The sequence below is a fragment of the Malassezia pachydermatis genome (genome assembly GCF_001278385.1).
Source record: "Malassezia pachydermatis strain CBS 1879 chromosome Unknown scaffold5, whole genome shotgun sequence".
NCBI classification, from domain to species: Eukaryota; Fungi; Basidiomycota; class Malasseziomycetes; order Malasseziales; family Malasseziaceae; genus Malassezia; species Malassezia pachydermatis.
This window is the reverse complement of record NW_017253142.1, coordinates 439,730-460,362: the sequence shown is the minus strand read 5'-3', so window position 1 is coordinate 460,362 and position 20,633 is coordinate 439,730. Positions and strand designations below refer to the sequence as shown.

General features: G+C 53.3%; 10 protein-coding genes across 10 annotated transcripts; 5 read left to right on the top strand and 5 right to left on the bottom strand.

The window, feature by feature from the left end:
* Nucleotides 1–147: 147 nt before the first annotated feature.
* Nucleotides 148–1,227, bottom strand: Malapachy_1923 (zip-like iron-zinc transporter; the record flags this gene model as incomplete). Its single annotated transcript, XM_018136419.1, has 1 exon — nt 148–1,227. One exon carries the CDS (start codon nt 1,225–1,227, stop codon nt 148–150), a length of 1,080 nt encoding a protein of 359 aa, XP_017991297.1.
* A 509-nt stretch (nt 1,228–1,736) lies between these two features.
* On the top strand, nt 1,737–3,997 carry Malapachy_1936 (complexed with cdc5 protein cwf19; the record flags this gene model as incomplete). The annotated part of the gene is made up of 4 exons (XM_018136432.1): nt 1,737–3,114; nt 3,147–3,364; nt 3,396–3,805; nt 3,850–3,997. 4 exons carry the CDS (start codon nt 1,737–1,739, stop codon nt 3,995–3,997), a joined length of 2,154 nt encoding a protein of 717 aa, XP_017991283.1.
* A 183-nt stretch (nt 3,998–4,180) lies between these two features.
* Nucleotides 4,181–5,219, top strand: Malapachy_1937 (40s ribosomal protein s4; the record flags this gene model as incomplete). Its single annotated transcript, XM_018136433.1, has 3 exons — nt 4,181–4,246; nt 4,287–4,355; nt 4,569–5,219. The coding sequence occupies 3 exons, from the start codon at nt 4,181–4,183 to the stop codon at nt 5,217–5,219; spliced, it is 786 nt and encodes a 261-aa protein (XP_017991284.1).
* Nucleotides 5,220–5,582: 363 nt separating this feature from the next.
* Nucleotides 5,583–6,995, top strand: Malapachy_1938 (hypothetical protein; the record flags this gene model as incomplete). The annotated part of the gene is made up of 3 exons (XM_018136434.1): nt 5,583–5,809; nt 5,841–5,961; nt 5,991–6,995. 3 exons carry the CDS (start codon nt 5,583–5,585, stop codon nt 6,993–6,995), a joined length of 1,353 nt encoding a protein of 450 aa, XP_017991261.1.
* A 113-nt stretch (nt 6,996–7,108) lies between these two features.
* Nucleotides 7,109–10,033, bottom strand: Malapachy_1939 (nucleus protein; the record flags this gene model as incomplete). The annotated part of the gene is made up of 6 exons (XM_018136435.1): nt 7,109–8,469; nt 8,500–8,651; nt 8,680–8,770; nt 8,797–8,906; nt 9,128–9,901; nt 9,936–10,033. The coding sequence occupies 6 exons, from the start codon at nt 10,031–10,033 to the stop codon at nt 7,109–7,111; spliced, it is 2,586 nt and encodes an 861-aa protein (XP_017991302.1).
* Nucleotides 10,034–10,243: 210 nt separating this feature from the next.
* Malapachy_1916 (tpt-domain-containing protein) lies at nt 10,244–11,521 on the bottom strand (the record flags this gene model as incomplete). Its single annotated transcript, XM_018136412.1, has 1 exon — nt 10,244–11,521. One exon carries the CDS (start codon nt 11,519–11,521, stop codon nt 10,244–10,246), a length of 1,278 nt encoding a protein of 425 aa, XP_017991328.1.
* A 143-nt stretch (nt 11,522–11,664) lies between these two features.
* Nucleotides 11,665–12,888, bottom strand: Malapachy_1944 (hypothetical protein; the record flags this gene model as incomplete). The annotated part of the gene is made up of 1 exon (XM_018136440.1): nt 11,665–12,888. One exon carries the CDS (start codon nt 12,886–12,888, stop codon nt 11,665–11,667), a length of 1,224 nt encoding a protein of 407 aa, XP_017991442.1.
* Nucleotides 12,889–13,735: 847 nt separating this feature from the next.
* Nucleotides 13,736–16,135, top strand: Malapachy_1926 (dead-domain-containing protein; the record flags this gene model as incomplete). The annotated part of the gene is made up of 1 exon (XM_018136422.1): nt 13,736–16,135. One exon carries the CDS (start codon nt 13,736–13,738, stop codon nt 16,133–16,135), a length of 2,400 nt encoding a protein of 799 aa, XP_017991294.1.
* Nucleotides 16,136–16,390: 255 nt separating this feature from the next.
* Malapachy_1910 (mitochondrial carrier protein) lies at nt 16,391–17,351 on the bottom strand (the record flags this gene model as incomplete). The annotated part of the gene is made up of 3 exons (XM_018136406.1): nt 16,391–16,399; nt 16,436–16,940; nt 16,975–17,351. 3 exons carry the CDS (start codon nt 17,349–17,351, stop codon nt 16,391–16,393), a joined length of 891 nt encoding a protein of 296 aa, XP_017991322.1.
* A 158-nt stretch (nt 17,352–17,509) lies between these two features.
* Malapachy_1931 (multidrug oligosaccharidyl-lipid polysaccharide flippase) lies at nt 17,510–19,261 on the top strand (the record flags this gene model as incomplete). The annotated part of the gene is made up of 1 exon (XM_018136427.1): nt 17,510–19,261. The coding sequence occupies one exon, from the start codon at nt 17,510–17,512 to the stop codon at nt 19,259–19,261; it is 1,752 nt and encodes a 583-aa protein (XP_017991290.1).
* Nucleotides 19,262–20,633: the final 1,372 nt, after the last annotated feature.

Genomic DNA, 20,633 nt, shown 5'->3' with positions numbered 1-20,633 from the left:
AAGAGAAATGATTCTCATCATCGCACGTGGCATCTCAGGAACTACCTTGCATTATTATTATTGACGATGCAGTACCGAGCTAATATAACTTAACATAACAAATGAACTTGAATGAGACAAAGAGTGGAGCCCCTGCATTATATCAACTCAAGCCCAGCGACCAAGCAGGGCCATAATGGCAATACCAGCACATACATAAACGATGTTCAGGAACACCTTCCAGAGGGGAGCCTTGTGCATCTTTTCGTTAAACACAAAGTCGTGGGCAAGCAACTCCACGAGACCAGTGTAAATTAGAATACCAGCCGAGATGGCATCAAAAATACCCGTCACATAGTTACCAGTAGGCGTGTTTTGTGTGTATGTCGAACGAACACCCAGGCCAATGGCCATACCCACAGGTGTACACAGCGAGTAGCCGATAGCCATCAAGCATGGGAGCCAAGTGCCCAACGAGCGAGGCAAGAATGCCAGACGCGATCCCAGACCCAAACCCTCAAAGAGCTGGTGGAACACAATGACTGGGAACAAAACCGGGAACTTCTCATCACCATCCCACGGTGTCGTAGCCAGCGTCAAGCCAATAATAACTGAGTGGAAAACGACACCCAACTCAAGAACAAACACACCCACAATCTCCGTCGTACCAGTGCTGGCCTTGTTCATCATCAGCAGACCATGCTCTTCGTCCGTGGGCGACATAGGCTTCTTCACGTCTTGCTCGTCCAGGACAGCATTGTCTTCGTGCTCAACTTCAGAAACAACAGTTTCGTTTTGGTGTTGATGCGCGTCGGTATGACCAGCAGCATGGTGATGTAGAGCACCACCAAGTTGAGAAATGCCTTTCTTTTCCAGAAGAAGTGTACCGAAGCGGTACGCAAAGAACTCACCCACAAACAAGCACATCATCGAGATCAGACAGAAAGCATAGGCCATAGGATAGTTTTGGAAGTTGTCGTTCAAGCATGGAGCACTCAACTCATCCGTCGCAGGCTCGAGAAGATGGACGAAACCTGTTGCAATAATGACTCCGCTACCAAAGTACTTGGCAAAGTCATAGATGGGGCCTGGGATGGCCAAGCGAGGAACACGCTTGGTGACAATAGGGAAGAGAGTGAAAATAGCCGACGTGACTAGAATCACAAAGAGAGCACCAATACGAGTTCCGAGGTGGCCCACATCGTTGGTCTCACCGGAACAGCGCTCATCAACCTCTGGCTCATCCATCTTGGGTTACGTTTTGTCGATATCCCGAGATCTGAGTTGAGTCCCTTTTTTATCCTTTGGACAAGAGAGGACTTGCCTGGTTGTCAAAGAAAAGGCAATACCTCCATGCCAACAAATCTAGGGCTTCAAGTGCATGCAAGATTTTTTCTCTAGCCGACAGGGTACTCACTGATCTCAGTCTTTAATTTTACTGGCCCGCCACGCACATTCTCTTCACGTACAGAAAATAATTATCGATTCGCCTGTCTTGTACATTCGCTTGCATGCAAGGAGCCCCCTTTTTCATTACCTTGCCAATTTTCAGACGCCGAGGCGCTGGTACTATCGACAGCATGGCTATTAAGGTAGTCATCTATAGCCTATCTTGTCGCTATAGCGTTAGATAATCGTTCTTCTCTCCTTTGTGGTAGCCATCTCACGAAAGTCGTATGGCACGTGACACGTGATGGCATGTCGAGCGCGACGACGCATTCCTCACTTCCACTGTCCACGCGTATGCACAGACAGTAATGCCGTCACAAGACTTGCATACACGTGAGGATAGGGACCATCCCCATCGCTCAGAGGACCGTAGGCATGACTACAAGCGCCAGTCAAATCGGGAAAGGGAACACGATCGCTCAGAGGGCCATTCTTCTCGACACCGGTCGAATCGACATGAGCATGATCGAGACAGACATTATCACCATCACCACCGTCACCGTCAAGATCGGCACTCACATCGAAGCCATCGTTCTTCGTACAGTGATGAAAAAGGCAATGAGCGACAATCCCGAAACAATCAGGACCAAGACTTTACGTCACAACTGGACACACGTCCTACCACAACCACGGCTCCTACGCTGCAAAGAGATGATTGGATGTTAGGAGGTTCAGACTCAAATACGGCCCAAGATGAAGACATGTTCAGTACTTTCGGTTATGATCGCACGAAGGCGTCTCGACCCGAAAAAGCTGACCCAGAAAAACTTCAAATCAGCTCGCGGGAGCTGAATCCGATGTTTGTAAATCCACCTCATGGTGACGCATCTCGAGGGGCGAGCCAGCCAAAGAAGCAAGAGTATGGCGCTCCTGGTTATAAATGGCGCTTAATGAAACTGCAGCGTACATATGACATGGCGGACCAGCGTGGTGTGCCTGTGGAAGAAATTGCCCTGGAACGATATGGTTCCATGGATGCATTTAATGAAGCACGCGCAGAGCGACAGTTCATCGAGGATCGAGATCAAGGCATTCCTTCAACGCAGGTATCAAAGCCATCCTCTTCTTCCGCTTTCCGGCGCCCTGGGCAAGCTACGTCTTCTGTCCCTTCTTCTTCCTCTTCATCCCGTACCCCCTCTACCCGCTCTCCTGCGCCTTCTATTTCTATACCCAGCGTGATGCAATCGTCGCATGCCACCAACTCTACTCGAACAGCAGCGATGAGCATCAGCGATCTCAACAAACTTGAGGCACAGGTGCTTCGTGCTGAGCTTACAAATCGCCCTGACGCAGCCAATTTGCGATCTAAACTGGAAGAGGCTCGTTCAAGCACCCTTGAGCGCGATGCAACCCACCAGGTAGAAGTTGTTCCTGTGTTGGACGGGTATGGTCGTCTGTATGATTTGGGCACAGGAACAAATGAAGATCAAAATCCTTCAGAACGACCAAGCAAGCGCTCCAAGGTAGAAGCAGAACCGGAGGACTTGTCGTTGTCCGAACTTGTGCGCCAAGAGAAATTTAGCGCAGGTCGGGCAGATCAAAAAGATGCTGATGCGATGCTTGCTCATCAAATTATGGCAGATCAAGGCTTTGAAAATGATTTGGACTACATGGATGATGAGGCCAAGCGTTTTTCGCGTAAGAAAATGAAAGACGATGCTATGAAGCGACTGTTTGCAGTACAAGGTATGCGATACTCGTGAGACTTACAAGTACAGACTTTGCACGTACAAAGCGCGCCTTAGATGAGTGCCCCTTCTGCTGGCAAGATGATGGACGTACGCCTCCCCAGGCTCATATTGTGTCCAGTGGGACTTGTGTGTATTTAGCATTGCCAGATCGCGAGCCGTTGGTTGAAGGGCATTGCTGGATTGTACCTATGCAGCACCATATCAGCTCTCTTGATGTGGATGAAGATGGCTGGACGGAAATTCGCGTACGTATACAGGCTGTACTGACCGTCTAAGAATTTCATGAAATGCTTGATTAGCAAAGCTGCTGCACAAGGCCAATCGATGGTATTTTTCGAGACTGTCATGTCGCTTCGACAGCAAAAGCATACCTATTTGGAAGCGATCCCGCTCCCTAATGATGTATTTTCACAAGTGCCTGCTTATTTCCAACAGGCGCTTAGCGAGGTTGAATCGGAATGGGCCGACCACAAAAGCGTAATTACATTCTCTGAATCGCGCCCTTTTCAAGGAAGTATGGTCTCCAGGTTGCCATACTTTATGATTCAATGGGACTATAAGGGGCAGCGTGGCTATGGCCATGTGATTGAATCACGTCAAGGCGATCCTGGCCGTTTTGCTCCCTCTGGCAAGGATGAAGTTACATACGAAGATGGCGACCATGTAGGTGGCACTGGATTCCCAAAGTACGTATATGCTATCGAGTCCGTCTACTTACACACTCTTGCAGAAACTTTGCACATGAGATTCTAGGCAATATGATGGATCTGGAGCCCTATCGTTGGCGACGTCCCAAGCATCTAGCAGGTGCCTCTCAACAGATTGAGCGCTTCCAAGCAACTTGGGCGCCCTATGATTGGACACAAGAGCTTTCATAGCATGCACGGACCTCTTCAGCATAACACGTGATATAGTCCCACATCGATTCAAAACTACAACGATTTCTCACTTTCGGCCGAATCTACCTGGAAGGGGAGCAGGCTAGTCCATTTTCTTCGGGCGCGAGCGGTCCATCGTTTGACTTTGCAACCAGTCCTCTCACCTTTGCATATACTACAGCCATGGTTCGCGGACCGCGTCACCACTTGAAGCACCTTGCTGCCCCCAGCTCGTGGATGCTGGACAAGGTATGTCTGTTTCCTCACCATTTCGCTAACAGTTTTTTAGCTCGGCGGCACTTATGCGCCGCGCCCGAGCACCGGTCCCCACAAGCTCCGTGAGGCTCTCCCGCTCGTGGTACGTATTTTTACGCATCGTGGAAGCAGAAACAAAGTCGAGGCCTAGCGTGGTGTTGGAACGATGATCCCAAGACTACATGCATGGCTTTCCTAGCGCCCTATGGCGTGCGGACACTTTACTGTTAGGCGTCTGATCCTCCATGCCCAAGGTGACGATTTTTTTCTGTTTTCTCTTTGCTATGCCTTGGTGAATAAGAGCTAACATTCCCAGATCCTCCTCCGTAACCGCCTGAAGTACGCTCTGACTGGTCGTGAGGTCTTGTCGATCACGATGCAGCGCATTGTCAAGGTCGACAACAAGGTCCGTACTGACCCGACCTACCCGACTGGTTTCCAGGACGTTGTTTCGCTTGAGAAGTCGGGTGAGCACTTCCGTATCCTCTACGACGTGAAGGGTCGCTTTGTTGTGCACCGCATCTCTGCCGAGGAGGCTCAGTACAAGCTCCTGAAGGTCAAGCGTGTTCAGCTTGGTGCCAAGGGTGTGCCGCAGATTGTTACCCACGATGGTCGCACTCTTCGTTACCCTGACCCGCTTGTGCGCGTGAACGATACTGTGAAGTTCGACCTCATCAACAACAAGATGGTCGACTTTATCAAGTTCGACACCGGTGTGCAGGTCATGATCACTGGTGGTCGCAACATTGGTCGTGCTGGTCAGATCGTCCACACTGAGCGCCACCACGGTGGTTTCGACATTGTGCACATTCGTGACCCCGCTGGCCGTGAGTTCTCGACCCGTCTCAGCAACGTTTTCGTTATTGGTGACAGCGAGAAGCGCTGGATCTCGATGCCTCGTGGCGGTGGTGTTAAGCTCACCATCACTGAGGAGCGTGACCTGCGCCGCAAGCAGCGCGAGATCTAAGTTTTTCGCCTGTTTAGCTTAGCTATGTCTTGTTTGGCGGATGCCATTCCTCACCCCATGTTTGCGCAGTCAGCGTGAGTGAGTATACTTGCTCTGCTTGCGCTTCTCTATAGTGCCAATGGGCGCGATGCCCTATGTGGCTTTTGGACTTAGTGCATGTCTCCTTAGTCCTTCAAAACAAAAGATGGCTTGCTACGCGAGGATGTATGGTTTTTTTTTTCTTTGCTTAGTAGAGGGAACGTTCTGCCCCTAGTGTTAAGCTTAGGTAGCACGTGGCCTGTCGGGGTCCAGTTGAACGCATCGGGGGCTGCCGCCGCGACATTTTTGACGGTGATTAACACTGTACCTTGTCGAGTCTCGGTCATGAGTGAAGAGACGAAGAAGGCTTCTCAGCCTGCCAACATCAACCGTGATGGTGAGAAGATTGTGGTATGTTGCTGTGTTATAGCAGAAGGACTGACATCATGGAAGGATATGGAGTACTATGAACTGCTCGAAGTGCGTGGCGATGCGACCGAATTGGAATTGAAGAAGGCATATCGCAAGGCCGCCATCAAGAACCATCCAGACAAAGGAGGCGATGAGGAAAAGTGCGTGCTACGAGTTTGCTAACAAGTCCAGGTTCAAAATGATTGGTGAGGCGTATCGTGTGCTGAGCGACTCGAACGCTCGTGCCGATTACGACCGGTATGGCAAGAAGAAGCCTACGGATGAAGTTGGTCTGAAGGAGGCCACTGAGATGGTATGTTTCGACAAAGAAGCTAACGCTAGTTTGGCAACCTGTTCGGTGGCGAGCGCTTTGTGGACCTGATTGGCGAAATCAGTCTCATTAAGGACTTTGGCCGTGCCTCGGAAATTATGATGACTGACGAGGAACGCGAAGAGATGGAACGTCAGATGAGTGAGAGTATGAACAAGGACAAAGTCGACGGCAGTGAGGCCACCACAACGACTTCGGGTGCATCCACGTCGACGGCGGCCAAGCAGGAGAAGGAAAAGCACCAGAAGCACAAGATCACACCTGAGCAACGCCAGAAGCTTGAAGAATTTGAAAAGGAAAAATCTGAGAAAGAAAAGAAGCGTATTGAAGAGCTCACGGAAAAGCTCAAGGACCGTATCCGCCCCTTTGTTGAGGCTCGCAACCCTGGTGCACCAGATGACAGTGAGACGGAGATCTTCACGAAGCGTATGAAGGAGGAGGCTGAAGACCTTAAGCTGGAGTCGTTTGGTGTTGAGCTCTTGCACACGATTGGTACTGTGTACATTACGAAGAGTAATACGTGGCTCAAGACAAAGCGCGGCAACTTTTTGGGTATGCCAGGCTTCTGGAACCGTCTCAAAGAGCGCGGTGGTATGATCAAGGAGACGTGGAATGTCATGGGCAGTGCTATGAATGTTCAGGCAGGCATGGAGGAACTGGCCCGCCGCCAAGAAAAGGGTGATCTTACCGAGGAGGAGATGGCACAGCTTGAGCAGGATGTGAATGGCCGCATGCTCTTGGCGACGTGGCGCGGAACACGTTGGGAAGTCAACGGTGTGCTTCGTCATGTGTGCGACAATGTGCTCAATGAAAAAGGCGTGCCGGACAAGGTCCTTATCCAGCGTGCGCGTGCGCTGGCCTACCTCGGTGCCATCTACAAGAGCGTCGTGCCTGATGAGTCGGATGATGAGCGCCGTGAATTGGAGCGCCTTGTTGCACAGGCCGCACAAAAGAAGAAGAAGAAGCGTAGCAAGGAAGCCAAGGAAGGTTCTCACAAGCTGTTCCTGCGTGGCTAAGTCTATACGCCTTTTCTTTTTCTTGCTTGCGATACCCAGTGCACTCTTCTAGGCGGCACTTGGTGGACCCCTTTTGTTCCTACCATGTTGAAGAAGTACTTTACATAGTTTGGCTATGGCGCGCGCCATCGATTGCCACAGGCACTACAGGACGTAATAGATGGATAAGACGTGCTCAGCGACAATACAACTGCGGCTTGGGCGGATCGTTGACACCCTGTGCAAGTCCATGTGTCTACAGAGTCCATGACCATCCATGTGGCCACACATCGGTCCATCACATGGCCAGCTGGGCACCGAGCATAAGGGCCCAAGGAAAAGCTGATCGGCTCTGCACAGGCCGGGCATGGCTCGTCCAACGTCAGAGCATCTTGTGACTGCCATGTTTGGTACGCTTCTGGCGCAATGTGTTCACTCCACTGGGATAAACATGCGACTTCCTCCGCGGTAGCCTGGCTATCTTGGGCGCACAGCCACAACACGGCCGCTAAGCGGGTGCGATAGCCTGTGGTGGTCGGCGCCCTAGGCGGACAAGCCAACGCGGCACGTATACTCCCTGTCCATTGCGCCAGCCACGCCAATTTCGGCGGCACACAATTGGTGATGGCCTCTGAGGAGGCCCAGTGGGCCCACCACGCCAACGTTTGCGCTTGCTTATGCACGTGTGCCCACGCTGCCATGTTCTCCACACCAGCTGAGGCCTTCACAAGTCGATGGGCCTCGGCTTCCACTGCATGAAAGGACGTAGAGATGAACGACCATAGAGCGTTGCAAGGTGCGCCTTGTAGGTACGCCAGCATCCATGCACGCCATACAATGTTCGGTGGCCCCAGCAACGTTGGCATAGGGGGTGAGTGTCCCCATGACAAGGTATATGTGAGTTTCCCGCTGATCATATATCGCCATGCCTCGCGATCGTCTGCACTACACAACGTAGCTTGCAAGCCATGCTGCGTGGCATGGCCCCATAGCGGCGCTGATATAGGTAGTGTGTCTTGGAGAGTGCCATCCCATGCATACCGCCGTCCATCATCGAGAAGGACTGTGCTTGCCTCACTGCCTGCAGCATGCGCACAGGACGGCGTCAAGGCGACACAGCTTGGTGCTGAAGCTTCGTGTTTCCATGTCCAGAGACCACCCGGCGTCACACCGTGCCATGTGCGATCATGCCAGGTCATACCTGTAATCGTAGCGGCGCCGATCAGCGCTGTGCCTTCTTTCTCCCATCGCGTAGGGTCTGCTGCGCTCACGCGATAGCGAGTGAGATGCGTACCATGGTGCACGGCCACATGCGCATACGCATCTTGCCACGCACTCCATTGCACCAATCGGACACGGCCTGGAACGTGGTGTGTGACTATCGCCTGCATGTCGTGGGCGGATGTCACGCGCCATACTGTCACAGTCCCATCGCGCGCCCCTGTGACGAGCAGGGCCCCCTTTTCAGCGTCATGCGTCGGGGCCCAGTCCAATGCTATGTGTGAGAGGGTGTACATACACATACCTGAGTACTGCTGTGATGGCGGTACCCGCGTGCCTTCTCTTGCTGTCTTATCATGAGCCGCAGCAGCAGGGACCCAAGGTCCTGTGCGTACATCCTTGTCACACATGTATAACCGCACATTTCGCCGTGCATTGATCGTCGCAAGAATGCAGCTATGCGTTAGCACCATCGCTCACGCACCTGTACAAAGGGCCTACGCCGGCCGGGGACCAGGCTGCTGCGTACCAGGCCTCTCCGAGCATGCTGGGGACTGTGGATGCTGCTGGCATGTCTACTGTCAGATAAAGAAAACCATACCTTCATCGTTGGATTCTATCTGAGCCGGTTCGTTCGCTAGTTCACGTTTGGTATCCAAGACGGTGCTCGTATGCGTACCGAGTGTCGTATCTTGCTGTGTATGCCCCATGCTAGGCGTAAGAATATGGATGGCGTCACTTGTTACGACCACGACTTGGCCAGCCTCTGACCACTGTAGCGAGATGCATGGCGCACACGCTCGCCCTGTGTTTAGCGTCACAGACCACAGCGATTCTGACGTCGTCGTCGCCATAACGCAACACGTCGCGCGCCGTGCGCGCCTCCACATAACGAGGGCTTCCCTTGTTTCGCTAGCACTATGGAAACCTACACGTCCGAGACAATGCCCTTTTCTTTGGTGGCCATGGTCCATGCAGCATCTACGCGATCCATGTAGCTCTGTACTTCTTTGACTGTGGCTTTCCGTGCGGCGCGAATCTCGTCCTTCTCAGAGGGAATATCGTCCAACTTTAGCAGTTCACGTAACAGCAATTCGGACAGTGTACGCTGGGTGTACGGGATCTTATGCGGGGGTACATCCGTAGTGTCCGTAGCCGTCGCTTCTGGCTGTTGCTGGGACTGGGCTTGAAGCTGGCCTGGCGGTGCATTGGGTAGCTTTTGGATGCAAGCTTCAAACTGCTCCAGCCTGGGCAACAACTCTTTGCGGCAATGCTCGCTTACCTGCTGAATTCGCTGGATATGTTTTTCATCTTCTGTAAGTTGGGGCGCAAGAGGGGCAGGGGGTCCCTGTGCTTGCTCTCCGGCAGGCACGCCAGCGGCCTGAGCCGGCATTTCGCTTGTGGGCACCACAGGGGGCACTGTACCATTCGGCGCCTGGGTTGGCACCGGCTGTGGCTGGGCCGATGTCTGAGAAGCTGGGGCTGGGGCCGGGGCCCGTTGTGCGAGTTGCTCACGCGTTACCAGAGTAATACGCGAGCCTGTAGCCAAACCATACTCTTGCAGCAATACGCGATCGTCTTTTAGGATTATACCTTGGAACACGACGACAATTCGGTCCACAGGCAAAGAAAACACAGATGAGAGCTCCTGGCGTAAATGCGCCAACTTGAGCGGCTCCTGTGTAGATGGAAGAGCTACCTGGTACCTGGAGGTTAGGCCTCTTCGTTGGTCGTACATACCTTTGACGATTCCACATCACTTCAAGCCATTCTACATCTGACCATCGCGATGAGGCATCTTGGTTCCAGCGGTTCCATTTGTTTGAAAACCACGACATGGCTGTACCTTTACAGCGTTTTCGACGTGTCGCAGTACAGAGTGTAGAACCCACTCGTCACGCACGCACGGCACGCTGGCGTTGCAGCTGCTTTCGGTCACGCACGTGGCAAGTCGCACGGACGGGCCTCCTAGGGTCGGTCCCTAGGTCCTAGGGGGCACTGGTGCCTGACAGCGTGGAGGTCAGTCAGATGGATCGACTTGACAACAACTACTGAGGGGGCAGGCTAAATAGGGGGGTAGCCATACGCAGTTTGATATCCACGGGGCCAGGGTGAACCTGCGGATCGCTTCGTATAGCTGGATTGGTATCATCATGATGGAATGTGAGTAGAGTATGACGCCCTGTAGGACGGCGATGCATCGGCAGTACGTCTGGCTCCGATGGCACAGACTGTGCTTTGGCGCCCATTTTATCGTTCTTTGCATTATTGTACATGTACAAGCCGACGAAGGTCAGCGCAATGCCAATCCACTGTAAGAAGGAGACAGATTGGCCAAACCAGGCAATGGCCACGAGAATCACAAACACACGCTTGAACAGGTTTGCGACACTGTATGTAACCGGGGAGACATGAGCCAAGACCTGGAATGCAAGAAGGTTCTGTGCGAAATGAACGATCCCGTTGAGGATTAGGAGGTATATCGTATAGATGCCCACGTTCGGCGATGTTGCTGCGACCATGTGGCCCGCGTCGTAAAACAGGGACATCGGTAGCATGATAGCCACCGAGCAGGCGCTAGAGTAAAACAGAATATTCACTTTGTCCAGCTTTTCTGGTGCATTGGTTGCTGCGCTTACAGCTGGTTTGAGCAGCTTTTTCGAGTAGATATTTTGCGCGACAACGATCAGCGTACTACCCAAGGCCGAGACGAATCCGACCATATCATCATGCTTGCTTTTGGAAAGGGACGTGCACGCCAGAACAACACCAGATATAAGTGGGAGGAGCGATACGTAGGTTCGTGAGGAGTATTGAACCCCGAAGAATAGGGCGTAGGAAAGCACTGTGAACAAGGGCGACAGTGCTTTGATCGTATGCACTAAACTCACTTCGACGTGGCTTACGGCAATCGAGCTCAAGGCGTGCCCGAGTACGTTGAACAAACTGATTTGCACAATTTCGCGGATTTGTTGCCAAGTGATGGGCACAAGGCGCTTGGCGAGCACCCAATCACCCAGGATGTGTCGTCTCGTACCCACGTAGCAAAACACGTTGACAAATATAAACTGCACCAATGTTAGTGTGACTGGGTACGGAAACAACGGCGGGAGTTTGGTATCTTCTCCTACGACCTTCCGCCGGGATAATAGGCTCTTGCTAGTGTTCGAGGAGAGTGCAGAGCTTGTGTACCACAGCAGGCACAGGAATAATAAAATTGGAATGGAAGTAGCTCGTTCATGGGCATCATGCACTACGATTTCCTCTTCTGCACGCTCGCCATGCCGGGTACGAGAAGAGGCATGCGGTTTCCCGCCGCTCAACATAATCGGTCGGTCGGCTATCCAGCGGAGCGTGATGCGTGTTAGCGGCGCACGTTCTCTCGCGAAGCCATGTGCGTCGGTTTTGCAGCGCTCGATATGCTTATCTAAGCCTACAGGGTATAAGGAAGACGCTTTCGCCTTGCAGCTCAGCGCGTGGGGGGCGTCGTAGTTGTCACTGGCATGTCGATGGCACGCTGAATCCAACGATGAATGCGTGGCGGTACACGCATCGCCTCAAGGCACGTCTCCATATGCTTCACACGTTGAGAGGTTGTGTCAGACGGAGGGGATGACCGAATGGCCGCGACCAAGGCTCGGCATCGCTCTGGGTGATCCCAAACGGGCGTCCAAGGCCCGGGAATTTGCGACGCTGTGACTTGCAGTAGGGGCAGGGCCTGCTCCATGATAGGCCATCCATAAGGATCATGCATAGCAGCCATCCTTGCCCTTTTGCCTCGGCGCACAGCAACGCCATGCACCCAAGCACCAATGAATCGCGTCCACAGCCGTACCAGTGTTGGGGCGCCGGTCACGTACCCTTGCCGGTCCTCCCACAACGTTGGATTGGAGCCTAGAGCCAGTGTTTGCAGCATTGGCTCTAGACGTCGCGAGCGTGAGGCTCGACAAGCCTGTGAAAAGAGCGTCACCAACGCACGTCGTTGTGCATACACCGCGGCGGGGGACGCATCGCGATCCATCCAAGCACGCAACGATGTTGTGGCATCACGAAATTGACCACTCATCGCATCTAGCGAAATTTTCACGCGGTCATAGCGGCCTTCTTTGCCTTGTAGGGCCTCGGCCACAAGCGCCAATTTCGTGCGTATCCGTTCGGTACTGGCATTGCGTGGAAACGGGGCACAAGCTTTGCGTAGCTTATGCAAGTCCTTGGCCTTGCTCGTATGCAGCGCGCTGAGAAGGAACATTTCCAATTCGAGCAGCTCTGCGATGGAAGCTTGGTATATGTGTAAAGAGGTATGCTTCGTAGCCGAGGGCGACGTAGGGTTATGGTGGCAGAGCCATTCAAAGAACGCATCTAACATGCGCTGCACAGGTGCGATGATCATCGCCAGCTCGGCTGACGAGGCATGCGAGGCTAGTGCATATCGTACTGGGGCTGCTAGAGCATGAAGCAGGCGCGCCAATGTAGCATCGTCCAACTTGGTCCCACTCCGCCGCATCTGCACGAGAATAGCGTTGACTTCTGTGTGTGAATCACGAGAATGCGGCGCATGTTGCAAGCGCAATAAAAGGTAGCGATACATATCCACAAGACTGGTGGCCTGTGCAGCTGCACTAGTACGCAACGCCTCATCAAGCAAGTCCCAATCATGCGCTTGGGCGTGAGCACGTAGCAATGTGCGCCACATGCGTATGGTGGAGAGGCTAGGCTGCGAAGTATCTGACGCAAATGCACTGCAAAGATGCCTGTGAATTGAGCGACGGGTGCGTGGCAGATGCTTTGCATGGGCCGCGCGTAAAATACGTGTATAAGCCTGCGGTGTAAAGGCGAGTGGGTGTGGCTCATCCCATAATACATGCAGCAGCTCTGATAAAAGGATATCGCGCTGCGTAGTCCCCATTCGTGCCTGGAGAATGGATCGAAGTAGGACATGATAAGGCGTAGCGAGTGTCTCCTGAGCCACCGACGAGGCTGACGAGGCCTGGGTAAGCCAATGCTCACATGCTTCTCGCGCTTGCGCTTGCGTTAGCGAATAATTACGTCCTGTCTTTTCGACGTGCCACGTTATGGGCATGGACGTCCACTGCTGTATAGAGCGCGAAAGGGGTATGGTGCTAGGAGTGTGTGCCAGAGGCCACATGCGTGGGTATCGTGGTCTTGAGGGCCATGGCGCCGTACTTGTCTTCGCCCACGACGATATCCTATGCACGACGCCACGCGTGCTCGCAGTCTGTATTGACCGCTGGTGCATGTGACTTGGCGCCGTGTGCGTCTCAATGACGTATGGTTCGTTCCCTAGTCAACCACGCGCCGCGACGATACGTAGGAAGAGGGCGTCTGTCGGCCTGTCTTCGTTCTGCGTATGCACTTCTCGCCTTCCTCCACATGACCTCCGACTTCTCTCTTTCGAGGGCCCATCGTGCGCGCGACGTGTCGGCCGAAGCCCATTTTTTTTCTCGTTTTCGAGACGCACTGCAGCAGGTCAGCGAGGCCATTGCGCTAGGTCTTTCCTTGTCGCGCCACCGTGACGATCGATGGCTCCTGCAGGCTCTCGGAACGGAGGACGTGCGCATGCGTTCAATGCGCGCACGCGCGCTTCGCGTGAAAAAAAACGACAGGCAGATACGCGTGAAATTGAGGGCCTGAATGCTGCGTGTGCATCGCTAGACCTCGCCGCCGAGGACTCAGCGTTTGCCAAGCTGCCTCTCTCGCAGCGCACACGCCAAGGTCTCAAGCGTGCTGGATTTATTGATATGACGCCCATTCAGCACGCATCCTTGCCCAAGACGCTGAATGGCCGCGATGTCCTTGGCGCTGCACGTACTGGTTCCGGCAAGACGTTGGCGTTCTTGCTGCCTGTACTGGAGCGCCTGTATCGCCAGCGTTGGTCCAACAGCGATGGACTGGGTGCCCTGATCATCTCACCTACACGTGAGCTGGCTATGCAGATTTTCGATGTACTGCGTAGCATTGGTGGCTCGCATACCTTCTCGGCCGGCTTGGTCATTGGCGGCAAGGACCTCAAGCACGAACAAGACCGATTGCGCAAGATGAACATTCTTGTCGCCACGCCTGGTCGTTTGCTACAGCACTTGGACCAGACTGTCGGCTTTGATGCGTCTCATTTGCAAGTCCTTGTTCTGGACGAGGCCGATCGCATTTTGGATATGGGGTTTGCCAACACCCTCAATGCTATTCTTGAGCACCTACCGCCGAATCGGCAAACGCTGCTCTTCTCTGCGACACAGACCCGCAAGGTGAAGGACTTGGCTCGACTGAGTCTGCGGGAGCCTGAGTACGTCGCTGTACGCGATACAGACGAAGCGACAACGACACCGCAGCACTTGGAGCAGTACTACATGATCGTGTCGCTCCCGCAGAAACTCGATATGCTTTTCTCCTTCTTGCGCACACATACCCAATGCAAGGTGCTTGTATTTATGAGCTCATGTCGCCAAGTTCAATTTGCGCATGAAGTCTTTTGCCGCCTGCGTCCAGGTTTGCCGTTGATGGCCTTGCATGGCAAGCAGAAACAAACACGACGTCTAAAAATCTTCTCGGATTTCTCGCGCAGTAAGCACGCGGCTCTTTTTGCCACGGACATTGCTGCGCGTGGCCTTGACTTTCCAGCCGTCGACTGGGTCGTTCAAGTCGATGCGCCTGACTCCTCGGATACGTACATTCACCGTGTAGGTCGGACGGCACGGTACCAAGCACATGGCAAGGCGCTTCTATTTGTGCTTCCGAGTGAGCAGCAGGGTCTATTGTCGACTTTGGAACGTGTGGATGTGCCCATTTCCGAGATCAAAGCGCGCGATACGAAGCTGCAAAGCGTTGCTCCACAACTTCAGTCCTTCTTGTTCCAGGATGTGGAGCTGAAACATTTGGCCCAAAAAGCGTTTGTCTCGTACGTGCGCTCTGTGCATCTGCACAAGGACAAGGAGACGTTTGATGTCATGTCACTGCCGCTGAATGAATACGCTGCTGCGTTGGGTCTGCCAGGTGCGCCGAAAATCAAGATGGTTAAGGAGGCTCAAATGAAAGCACGTGCTGCGCAACGACAAGCCCTGGCCGAGGCGCATGCCCTAGCGCAGGCGTCCAGCAGCCACGAGGGCAGCAGCGACAGTGATCGCACGGACTCGGACTCAGACTCAGACTCAGACTCGGGCTCGGGCTCGGACTCTGACACGGCTGCGCCGACACGTGTGCGTACTAAGCATGACCGTCTCTTTGGCCGGCAAAATCAGACGGTGCTTAGCCAACATTATGCGTCGATGCTCGCGAGCGATAGTGAGGAGGATGGCTTTGATGTGCCTGGCGGCGACGAGGACGGGGGCGATTTGCTTACCCTGTCACGACCTGACCATGAACTGGAAGAGGCACCCAATGAGCTACCTTCCTCGCATCTATCAAAGCGGCAGCTTCTTCGCGGCGCTAGCAAGAAAGCGATGGCCGCCGCTGGTTTGCGTGGCTCCGGTGATCGTGTCGTCTTTGACGACGAAGGCAATGCCCGTTCGCTGTATGAGCTGCAGGATGAACATGCCTTCCATGCACAAGGCGATGTGCGTGCGCAAATTGAGCAACATGCTGAGGCAGAGCGGGCACGTATGGCTGAGGCCGATGTGATCGATAAGGACCGCGCGAAGCAGAAGCGGCAAGAAAAGCGCCGCCGGATGAAGGAAATCGAACGGATGCAGGCCGAAATGCATGGCAAGCGCCCTGCGTCGTCCCATGTCGCTATGGAAGGCGAATGGGACTCGGACGATTCCTACGACGGACCAGGTCTGGCCGATCTCGTGTTGCCAGGCGAAGAAGAAGCGGCGACGCCGTCAGAGGCCAAGCCACGCAAACGCGCACGGACAGAGGCGTCTGCACACGACGATTTGGCTTCGCAAGAAGCGTTGGCTCTGCGCTTGCTGGGCGCCAGCTCGTAACCTATACCATGTACGTATGAAAATGTTCAGCGCTGTGGACGAGAGGATGGTACTTGTGTAATTTGCGCCTGAGGCTGGTGTGGCTATTCCAAAGGGCTTGCTTGCCGGCAATGCCTGGCTACACAGCGTGCTGAATCTACTTACATTACTGATCACTCCACGGCGCTGTGCATCGCAAAGACGGATTCGTGCTAACCTCTTTTAGTCCCTGGCCGTAGACCACGATACCCCTCTTCTGTGCTACGTTTTGGTGGACTAGACATACTGTGTCCGTTAGTCATTTGTACGATGTATACATACCTTTCCAAACCATGGGATCAACGACTGCGCAATGGTGAACGAGAACACCAACTTGGGGCCCACCACAAGGACCTTGGGCGTAAGACCCTTGAAGAACGCCGAGAAGCCCTCATTGCGCACCATGTCGCGAATGATCGTCACACCGCCCACCTTCGATTCGAAGTTCGCGTTCTGAATACGGGTCTTGACGACATCCAGTGGCGCCGCAACAGTAATGCTCGCGACACTACCCGCAATGCTCGCCACAAAGTTCTGGGCCCAGGTAGCATCCGAGTAGTTCTTCAAGCCAAACACGTACTCCTTGGTGAACGCACTACCACCGAACAGAGCGAACGAGCCAGGCGCATTCCGCGCCGCTGTCCAGCCCCAGCCGCGGTACAAGTTCACATTCTCGTCCAACAAGATGCGAATGAAGCCGCGCGATCGGAACGCCTCCGGGTTTGTCTGGCGCTTGATCTTGAGCACATCGAGCGGGAGGAGGACAATCTCACCAATACCCGTCAGCCTAGATAGTCAGTATACCTTATCGTGATACATACGAGCCAGCCGTGGCACTCATAATGCTCTTGCCTGTGCGCTCGCCAAAGATGTTCTCAAACTGCTTCTTGTGGTACTTGTTCAGGTAGTCGTTAAAGTAAGGCTGGCCACCAAACTTGTAGATACGCTGCAGGACCTTGTAGCCGGCTGCATACCCAAGACCAGGGAACAAGCTAAAGAACCGGGTCATAGCCGGGGCCTGAGCCTTGTCCTTAAACAAGACGGTGGCCATCGACGCAGCGCGATCCTTGTTGCTCATCAGACGTTTCGCCACAGTGTCCACAGGGTGGAACACCAGAAGCTCAGCGATACCTGAGGTACCAGAACCCAGCAGGCGGGCCTGGGCCGACTCTTTCCTCTTGCCAAGGGGCGGCGACATTGTGTGGAAGATTGGCTGCTTCTCCGGCCCCGACGATCTATCTCAGTCTCATCACGTCACGTCACGTGCAACAGGCTAAGCGACGGAGTGACTTGCTGCGCGTCGGTGGAAATTTTTTGAGGGCGTTGGTTGACACTCTGCCCCGCACCGTGTTCACGATGGTGATGGAACGCACTAGTGGCGATCGGGCGGCGAGCCCTGCCCTAGCCCCGCGGACCGATGATACATCCTCGCTTGGTGCTGAATCTGTTCTTGCCCGTTCAAACTTGTCGGGCATCCTTGTAGGTGAGTTCTTAGGACCCCATCGGCATGCGCCGGGCGGCGCATCGTCGCCAACGGGTCGTGACAGTGAACATACTCCCTTGCTTGGCGCTGAGGCTGCACCGACACCTGGCCATGGTATTGTTCAACCCTCGATTTCCAGTATGGGGAATGCGTCCGGTTTCGGTACAATTCGTCCTCCATCGCATACGGTGTGGACGTCGCCAGACGATCCTACCTGGGATGTCTCTGATGAAGAAGATGAATACGAATTCCAACATGAACCGCTTCGCCACGAGATCAAAGCACTTCTGCGATTCACCATGCCGATCTGTGCAACCCACATTTTGGAATTAAGTCTTTCGGTGGTATCTGTGCTTAGTCTCGGTCATTTAGGTACCGTGGAGTTGGCATCGGCATCCCTGGCCGGTATGACAGCCAATGTGACAGGATTCAGCGTGATTAGCGGTCTGATTACTGCACTGGATACGTTGCTGCCTGCCACCTTCACACGGAACCCGCGCATGATGGGGCTTTGGACGCAACGTGTCGGTGTCATTATTGCCCTGACATTGCCTTGGATCATTCTTCTTTGGCTCAACGCTGAACGTTTCCTTCTGCATTTGGGACAGGAGCCAGAAATTGCGCACAAGGCGCGCCAGTTTCTTGCGATCCTTGCTATCGGCTTGCCAGGCCATGCCATCTTTGAGCTGTGCCGTCGGTACCTCCAAGCACAGGGCTTGATGCATGCACCTACCATTGTGTTGCTGGTTGTTTCACCCATCAACGCCCTTGCCAACTTCCTGCTTGTATGGGGCCCCGAATCTATTCGCCTCGGCTTCCTTGGCGCGCCTTTGGCCAGTGCATTGTCCATGTGGCTTATGGCCATATTGTGCTTCTTGCAATGCACCTTGGTGTCGCAAGGGACGTGGGGTGGCTGGTCATGGAAGGCTTTCGACTGGGATGGCCTTAAAACGAGTGCCTCGCTCGGTTTTGCAGGCTTGCTAAGCTTGGCATCGGAATGGTGGGCCTGGGAGATTGTGGGTTTGGTCACAGCAGCACTGGGTACCACGGCGCTGGCATCACAGTCCGTGCTGCTCATTACATCGTCAGTCACCTACCAACTCCCATCAGGAGCCGCAGTGGCTGCCTCGGTACGTGTGGGAAACTTGCTTGGCGCTGGCAAGGCTCGACATGCTCGAACAGCTTCTACGGCCGCCATTTATTTCTCCATTTTTATTGGTCTAGTCAACTCGTCCATCGTGTTTTTCACGCGTCACCAATTGGGATTCCTCTTTAGCAGCGACAAGGAAGTGGTTCGTCTTGTCGCAACCGTCCTCCCTATTGTGGCTTTGTTCCAAATTGCGGACTGTATCTGCGGTATTGCTGGTGGTATTTTGCGTGGTTGTGGCCGCCAGTCACTTAGTGCTATCATCAATGTCACTGCCTATTATGCTGCAGGCATTCCGACCGGACTCTTCCTGGCCTTTGGACCCTGGCACCTCGGACTTGCGGGTCTTTGGTGGGGTCTCACATCGGCACTTATTTACGGTGCTGTATTCTCTCTATGGTATGTCCACCGTATGGACTGGATCAAAATTATGCACCAAATTCACCATACTATGCATGATGGCAGCATGGAAGCTTGAATGCATTATACCTACTAGTTTTACATTTGTAGATGACGATTTTTTCAGGAAAGCAAATATCTTGTGGCAGTGCCGCGCGTTGTATCGTCTGGTCGTCGATACAGATTGGAAGGTAGCGTATCCTGGGCCCGAGCTGCACGATGAGCTTGTTGTGGTTGCGACACGGGTTCCTTTGTGGTGCGAGTTTGAATTTGCTGTCGAGTCCAGATTTGTGCCTGTGTAACACTGGCTCCCAAGTCTTTCAGACCTGCTTCACACAAACAAAGCAGACCTAACGGGGGTGGATATATCACATGCCATGGTATCGCTCGTTGCGTATGCGGCGCATCTACTAGTGATGCCTGCGATGCATAGAGTTCTAAGATTGCCAACGCCACTTCATCCACATCCTCCTGAACGATAGTCCACGCATCGTCCCACGTCGATGGAGCCCAGCACTTTTGTTCCTCTTCTGTGGCAGATGTCCCCATCACATGACACAATGCTGTGGCTACGCACAGGCTGCCCATAGCGATAGTATGAGGAGGGTATAGCAGAGGCATATTCGTCCGATGACTGAGGTGAGTGCCTCTTTCACGTACCTATCAGAAGCCACGCGCCATGCCACACCTGCAGATGATTTGGATACTAATATCAGCAATCATGCCCTTTCATACATACATTTCCATGTCTGTGCCAATTTGATGGTCCATCGCAAAATGTGTTGTGAACGCAATTGGAAATTGAAGCAAATACACTGGAGGAGCAATCTCTCCAATTGCAATAGGCGTTGCTGGTCCTGCTGGATCATAGAAGAGCTTACATCCGACTCAGATACATGCGTATGCGCTAACCAATCGGCTGGGACGTTCCGTTGATCCATAGACGAGGGAGTCGGAAGCAGTTCAGGGAATTGGAATGAATAATTGGTTAGAACGACTTCATGGAGCCGCTTTTGCGTATCGTTCATTTTAGCAGCCGAAAAAAGGCATGCGAGTGCCACTTCATGATGGCTAAAATCAGAAGGAGGATAAAACAAATGAAATCGCTGGTACAGCAATTGAGCCGTACCCATTGTACGTTGCGGGCTATTGCATAAGCCAAACTTTTCATACATACCAGCCCAGTTTAGTACCTACTGCTGCGATGTAAGAGCATGCTTCCATCTTTGTTTGGTTCCATTTTTGCTCTGTGATCTTCGATCCCCTGGACTGTGTTTCCAAGCGGTCCCACTGTGCTGGGGTAAAGTAAGGCGTATCCACGATAGTCGTTACTTTCGCTGGTACCTTTGAATCAAACCCTTCATTTGCTAACACTTGTGCCATGTTATAGTACGGGCACTAAGTATCAAGAAACCACGATTCTGTGCTTCTCGCAGACTTTTAAAGGCGTG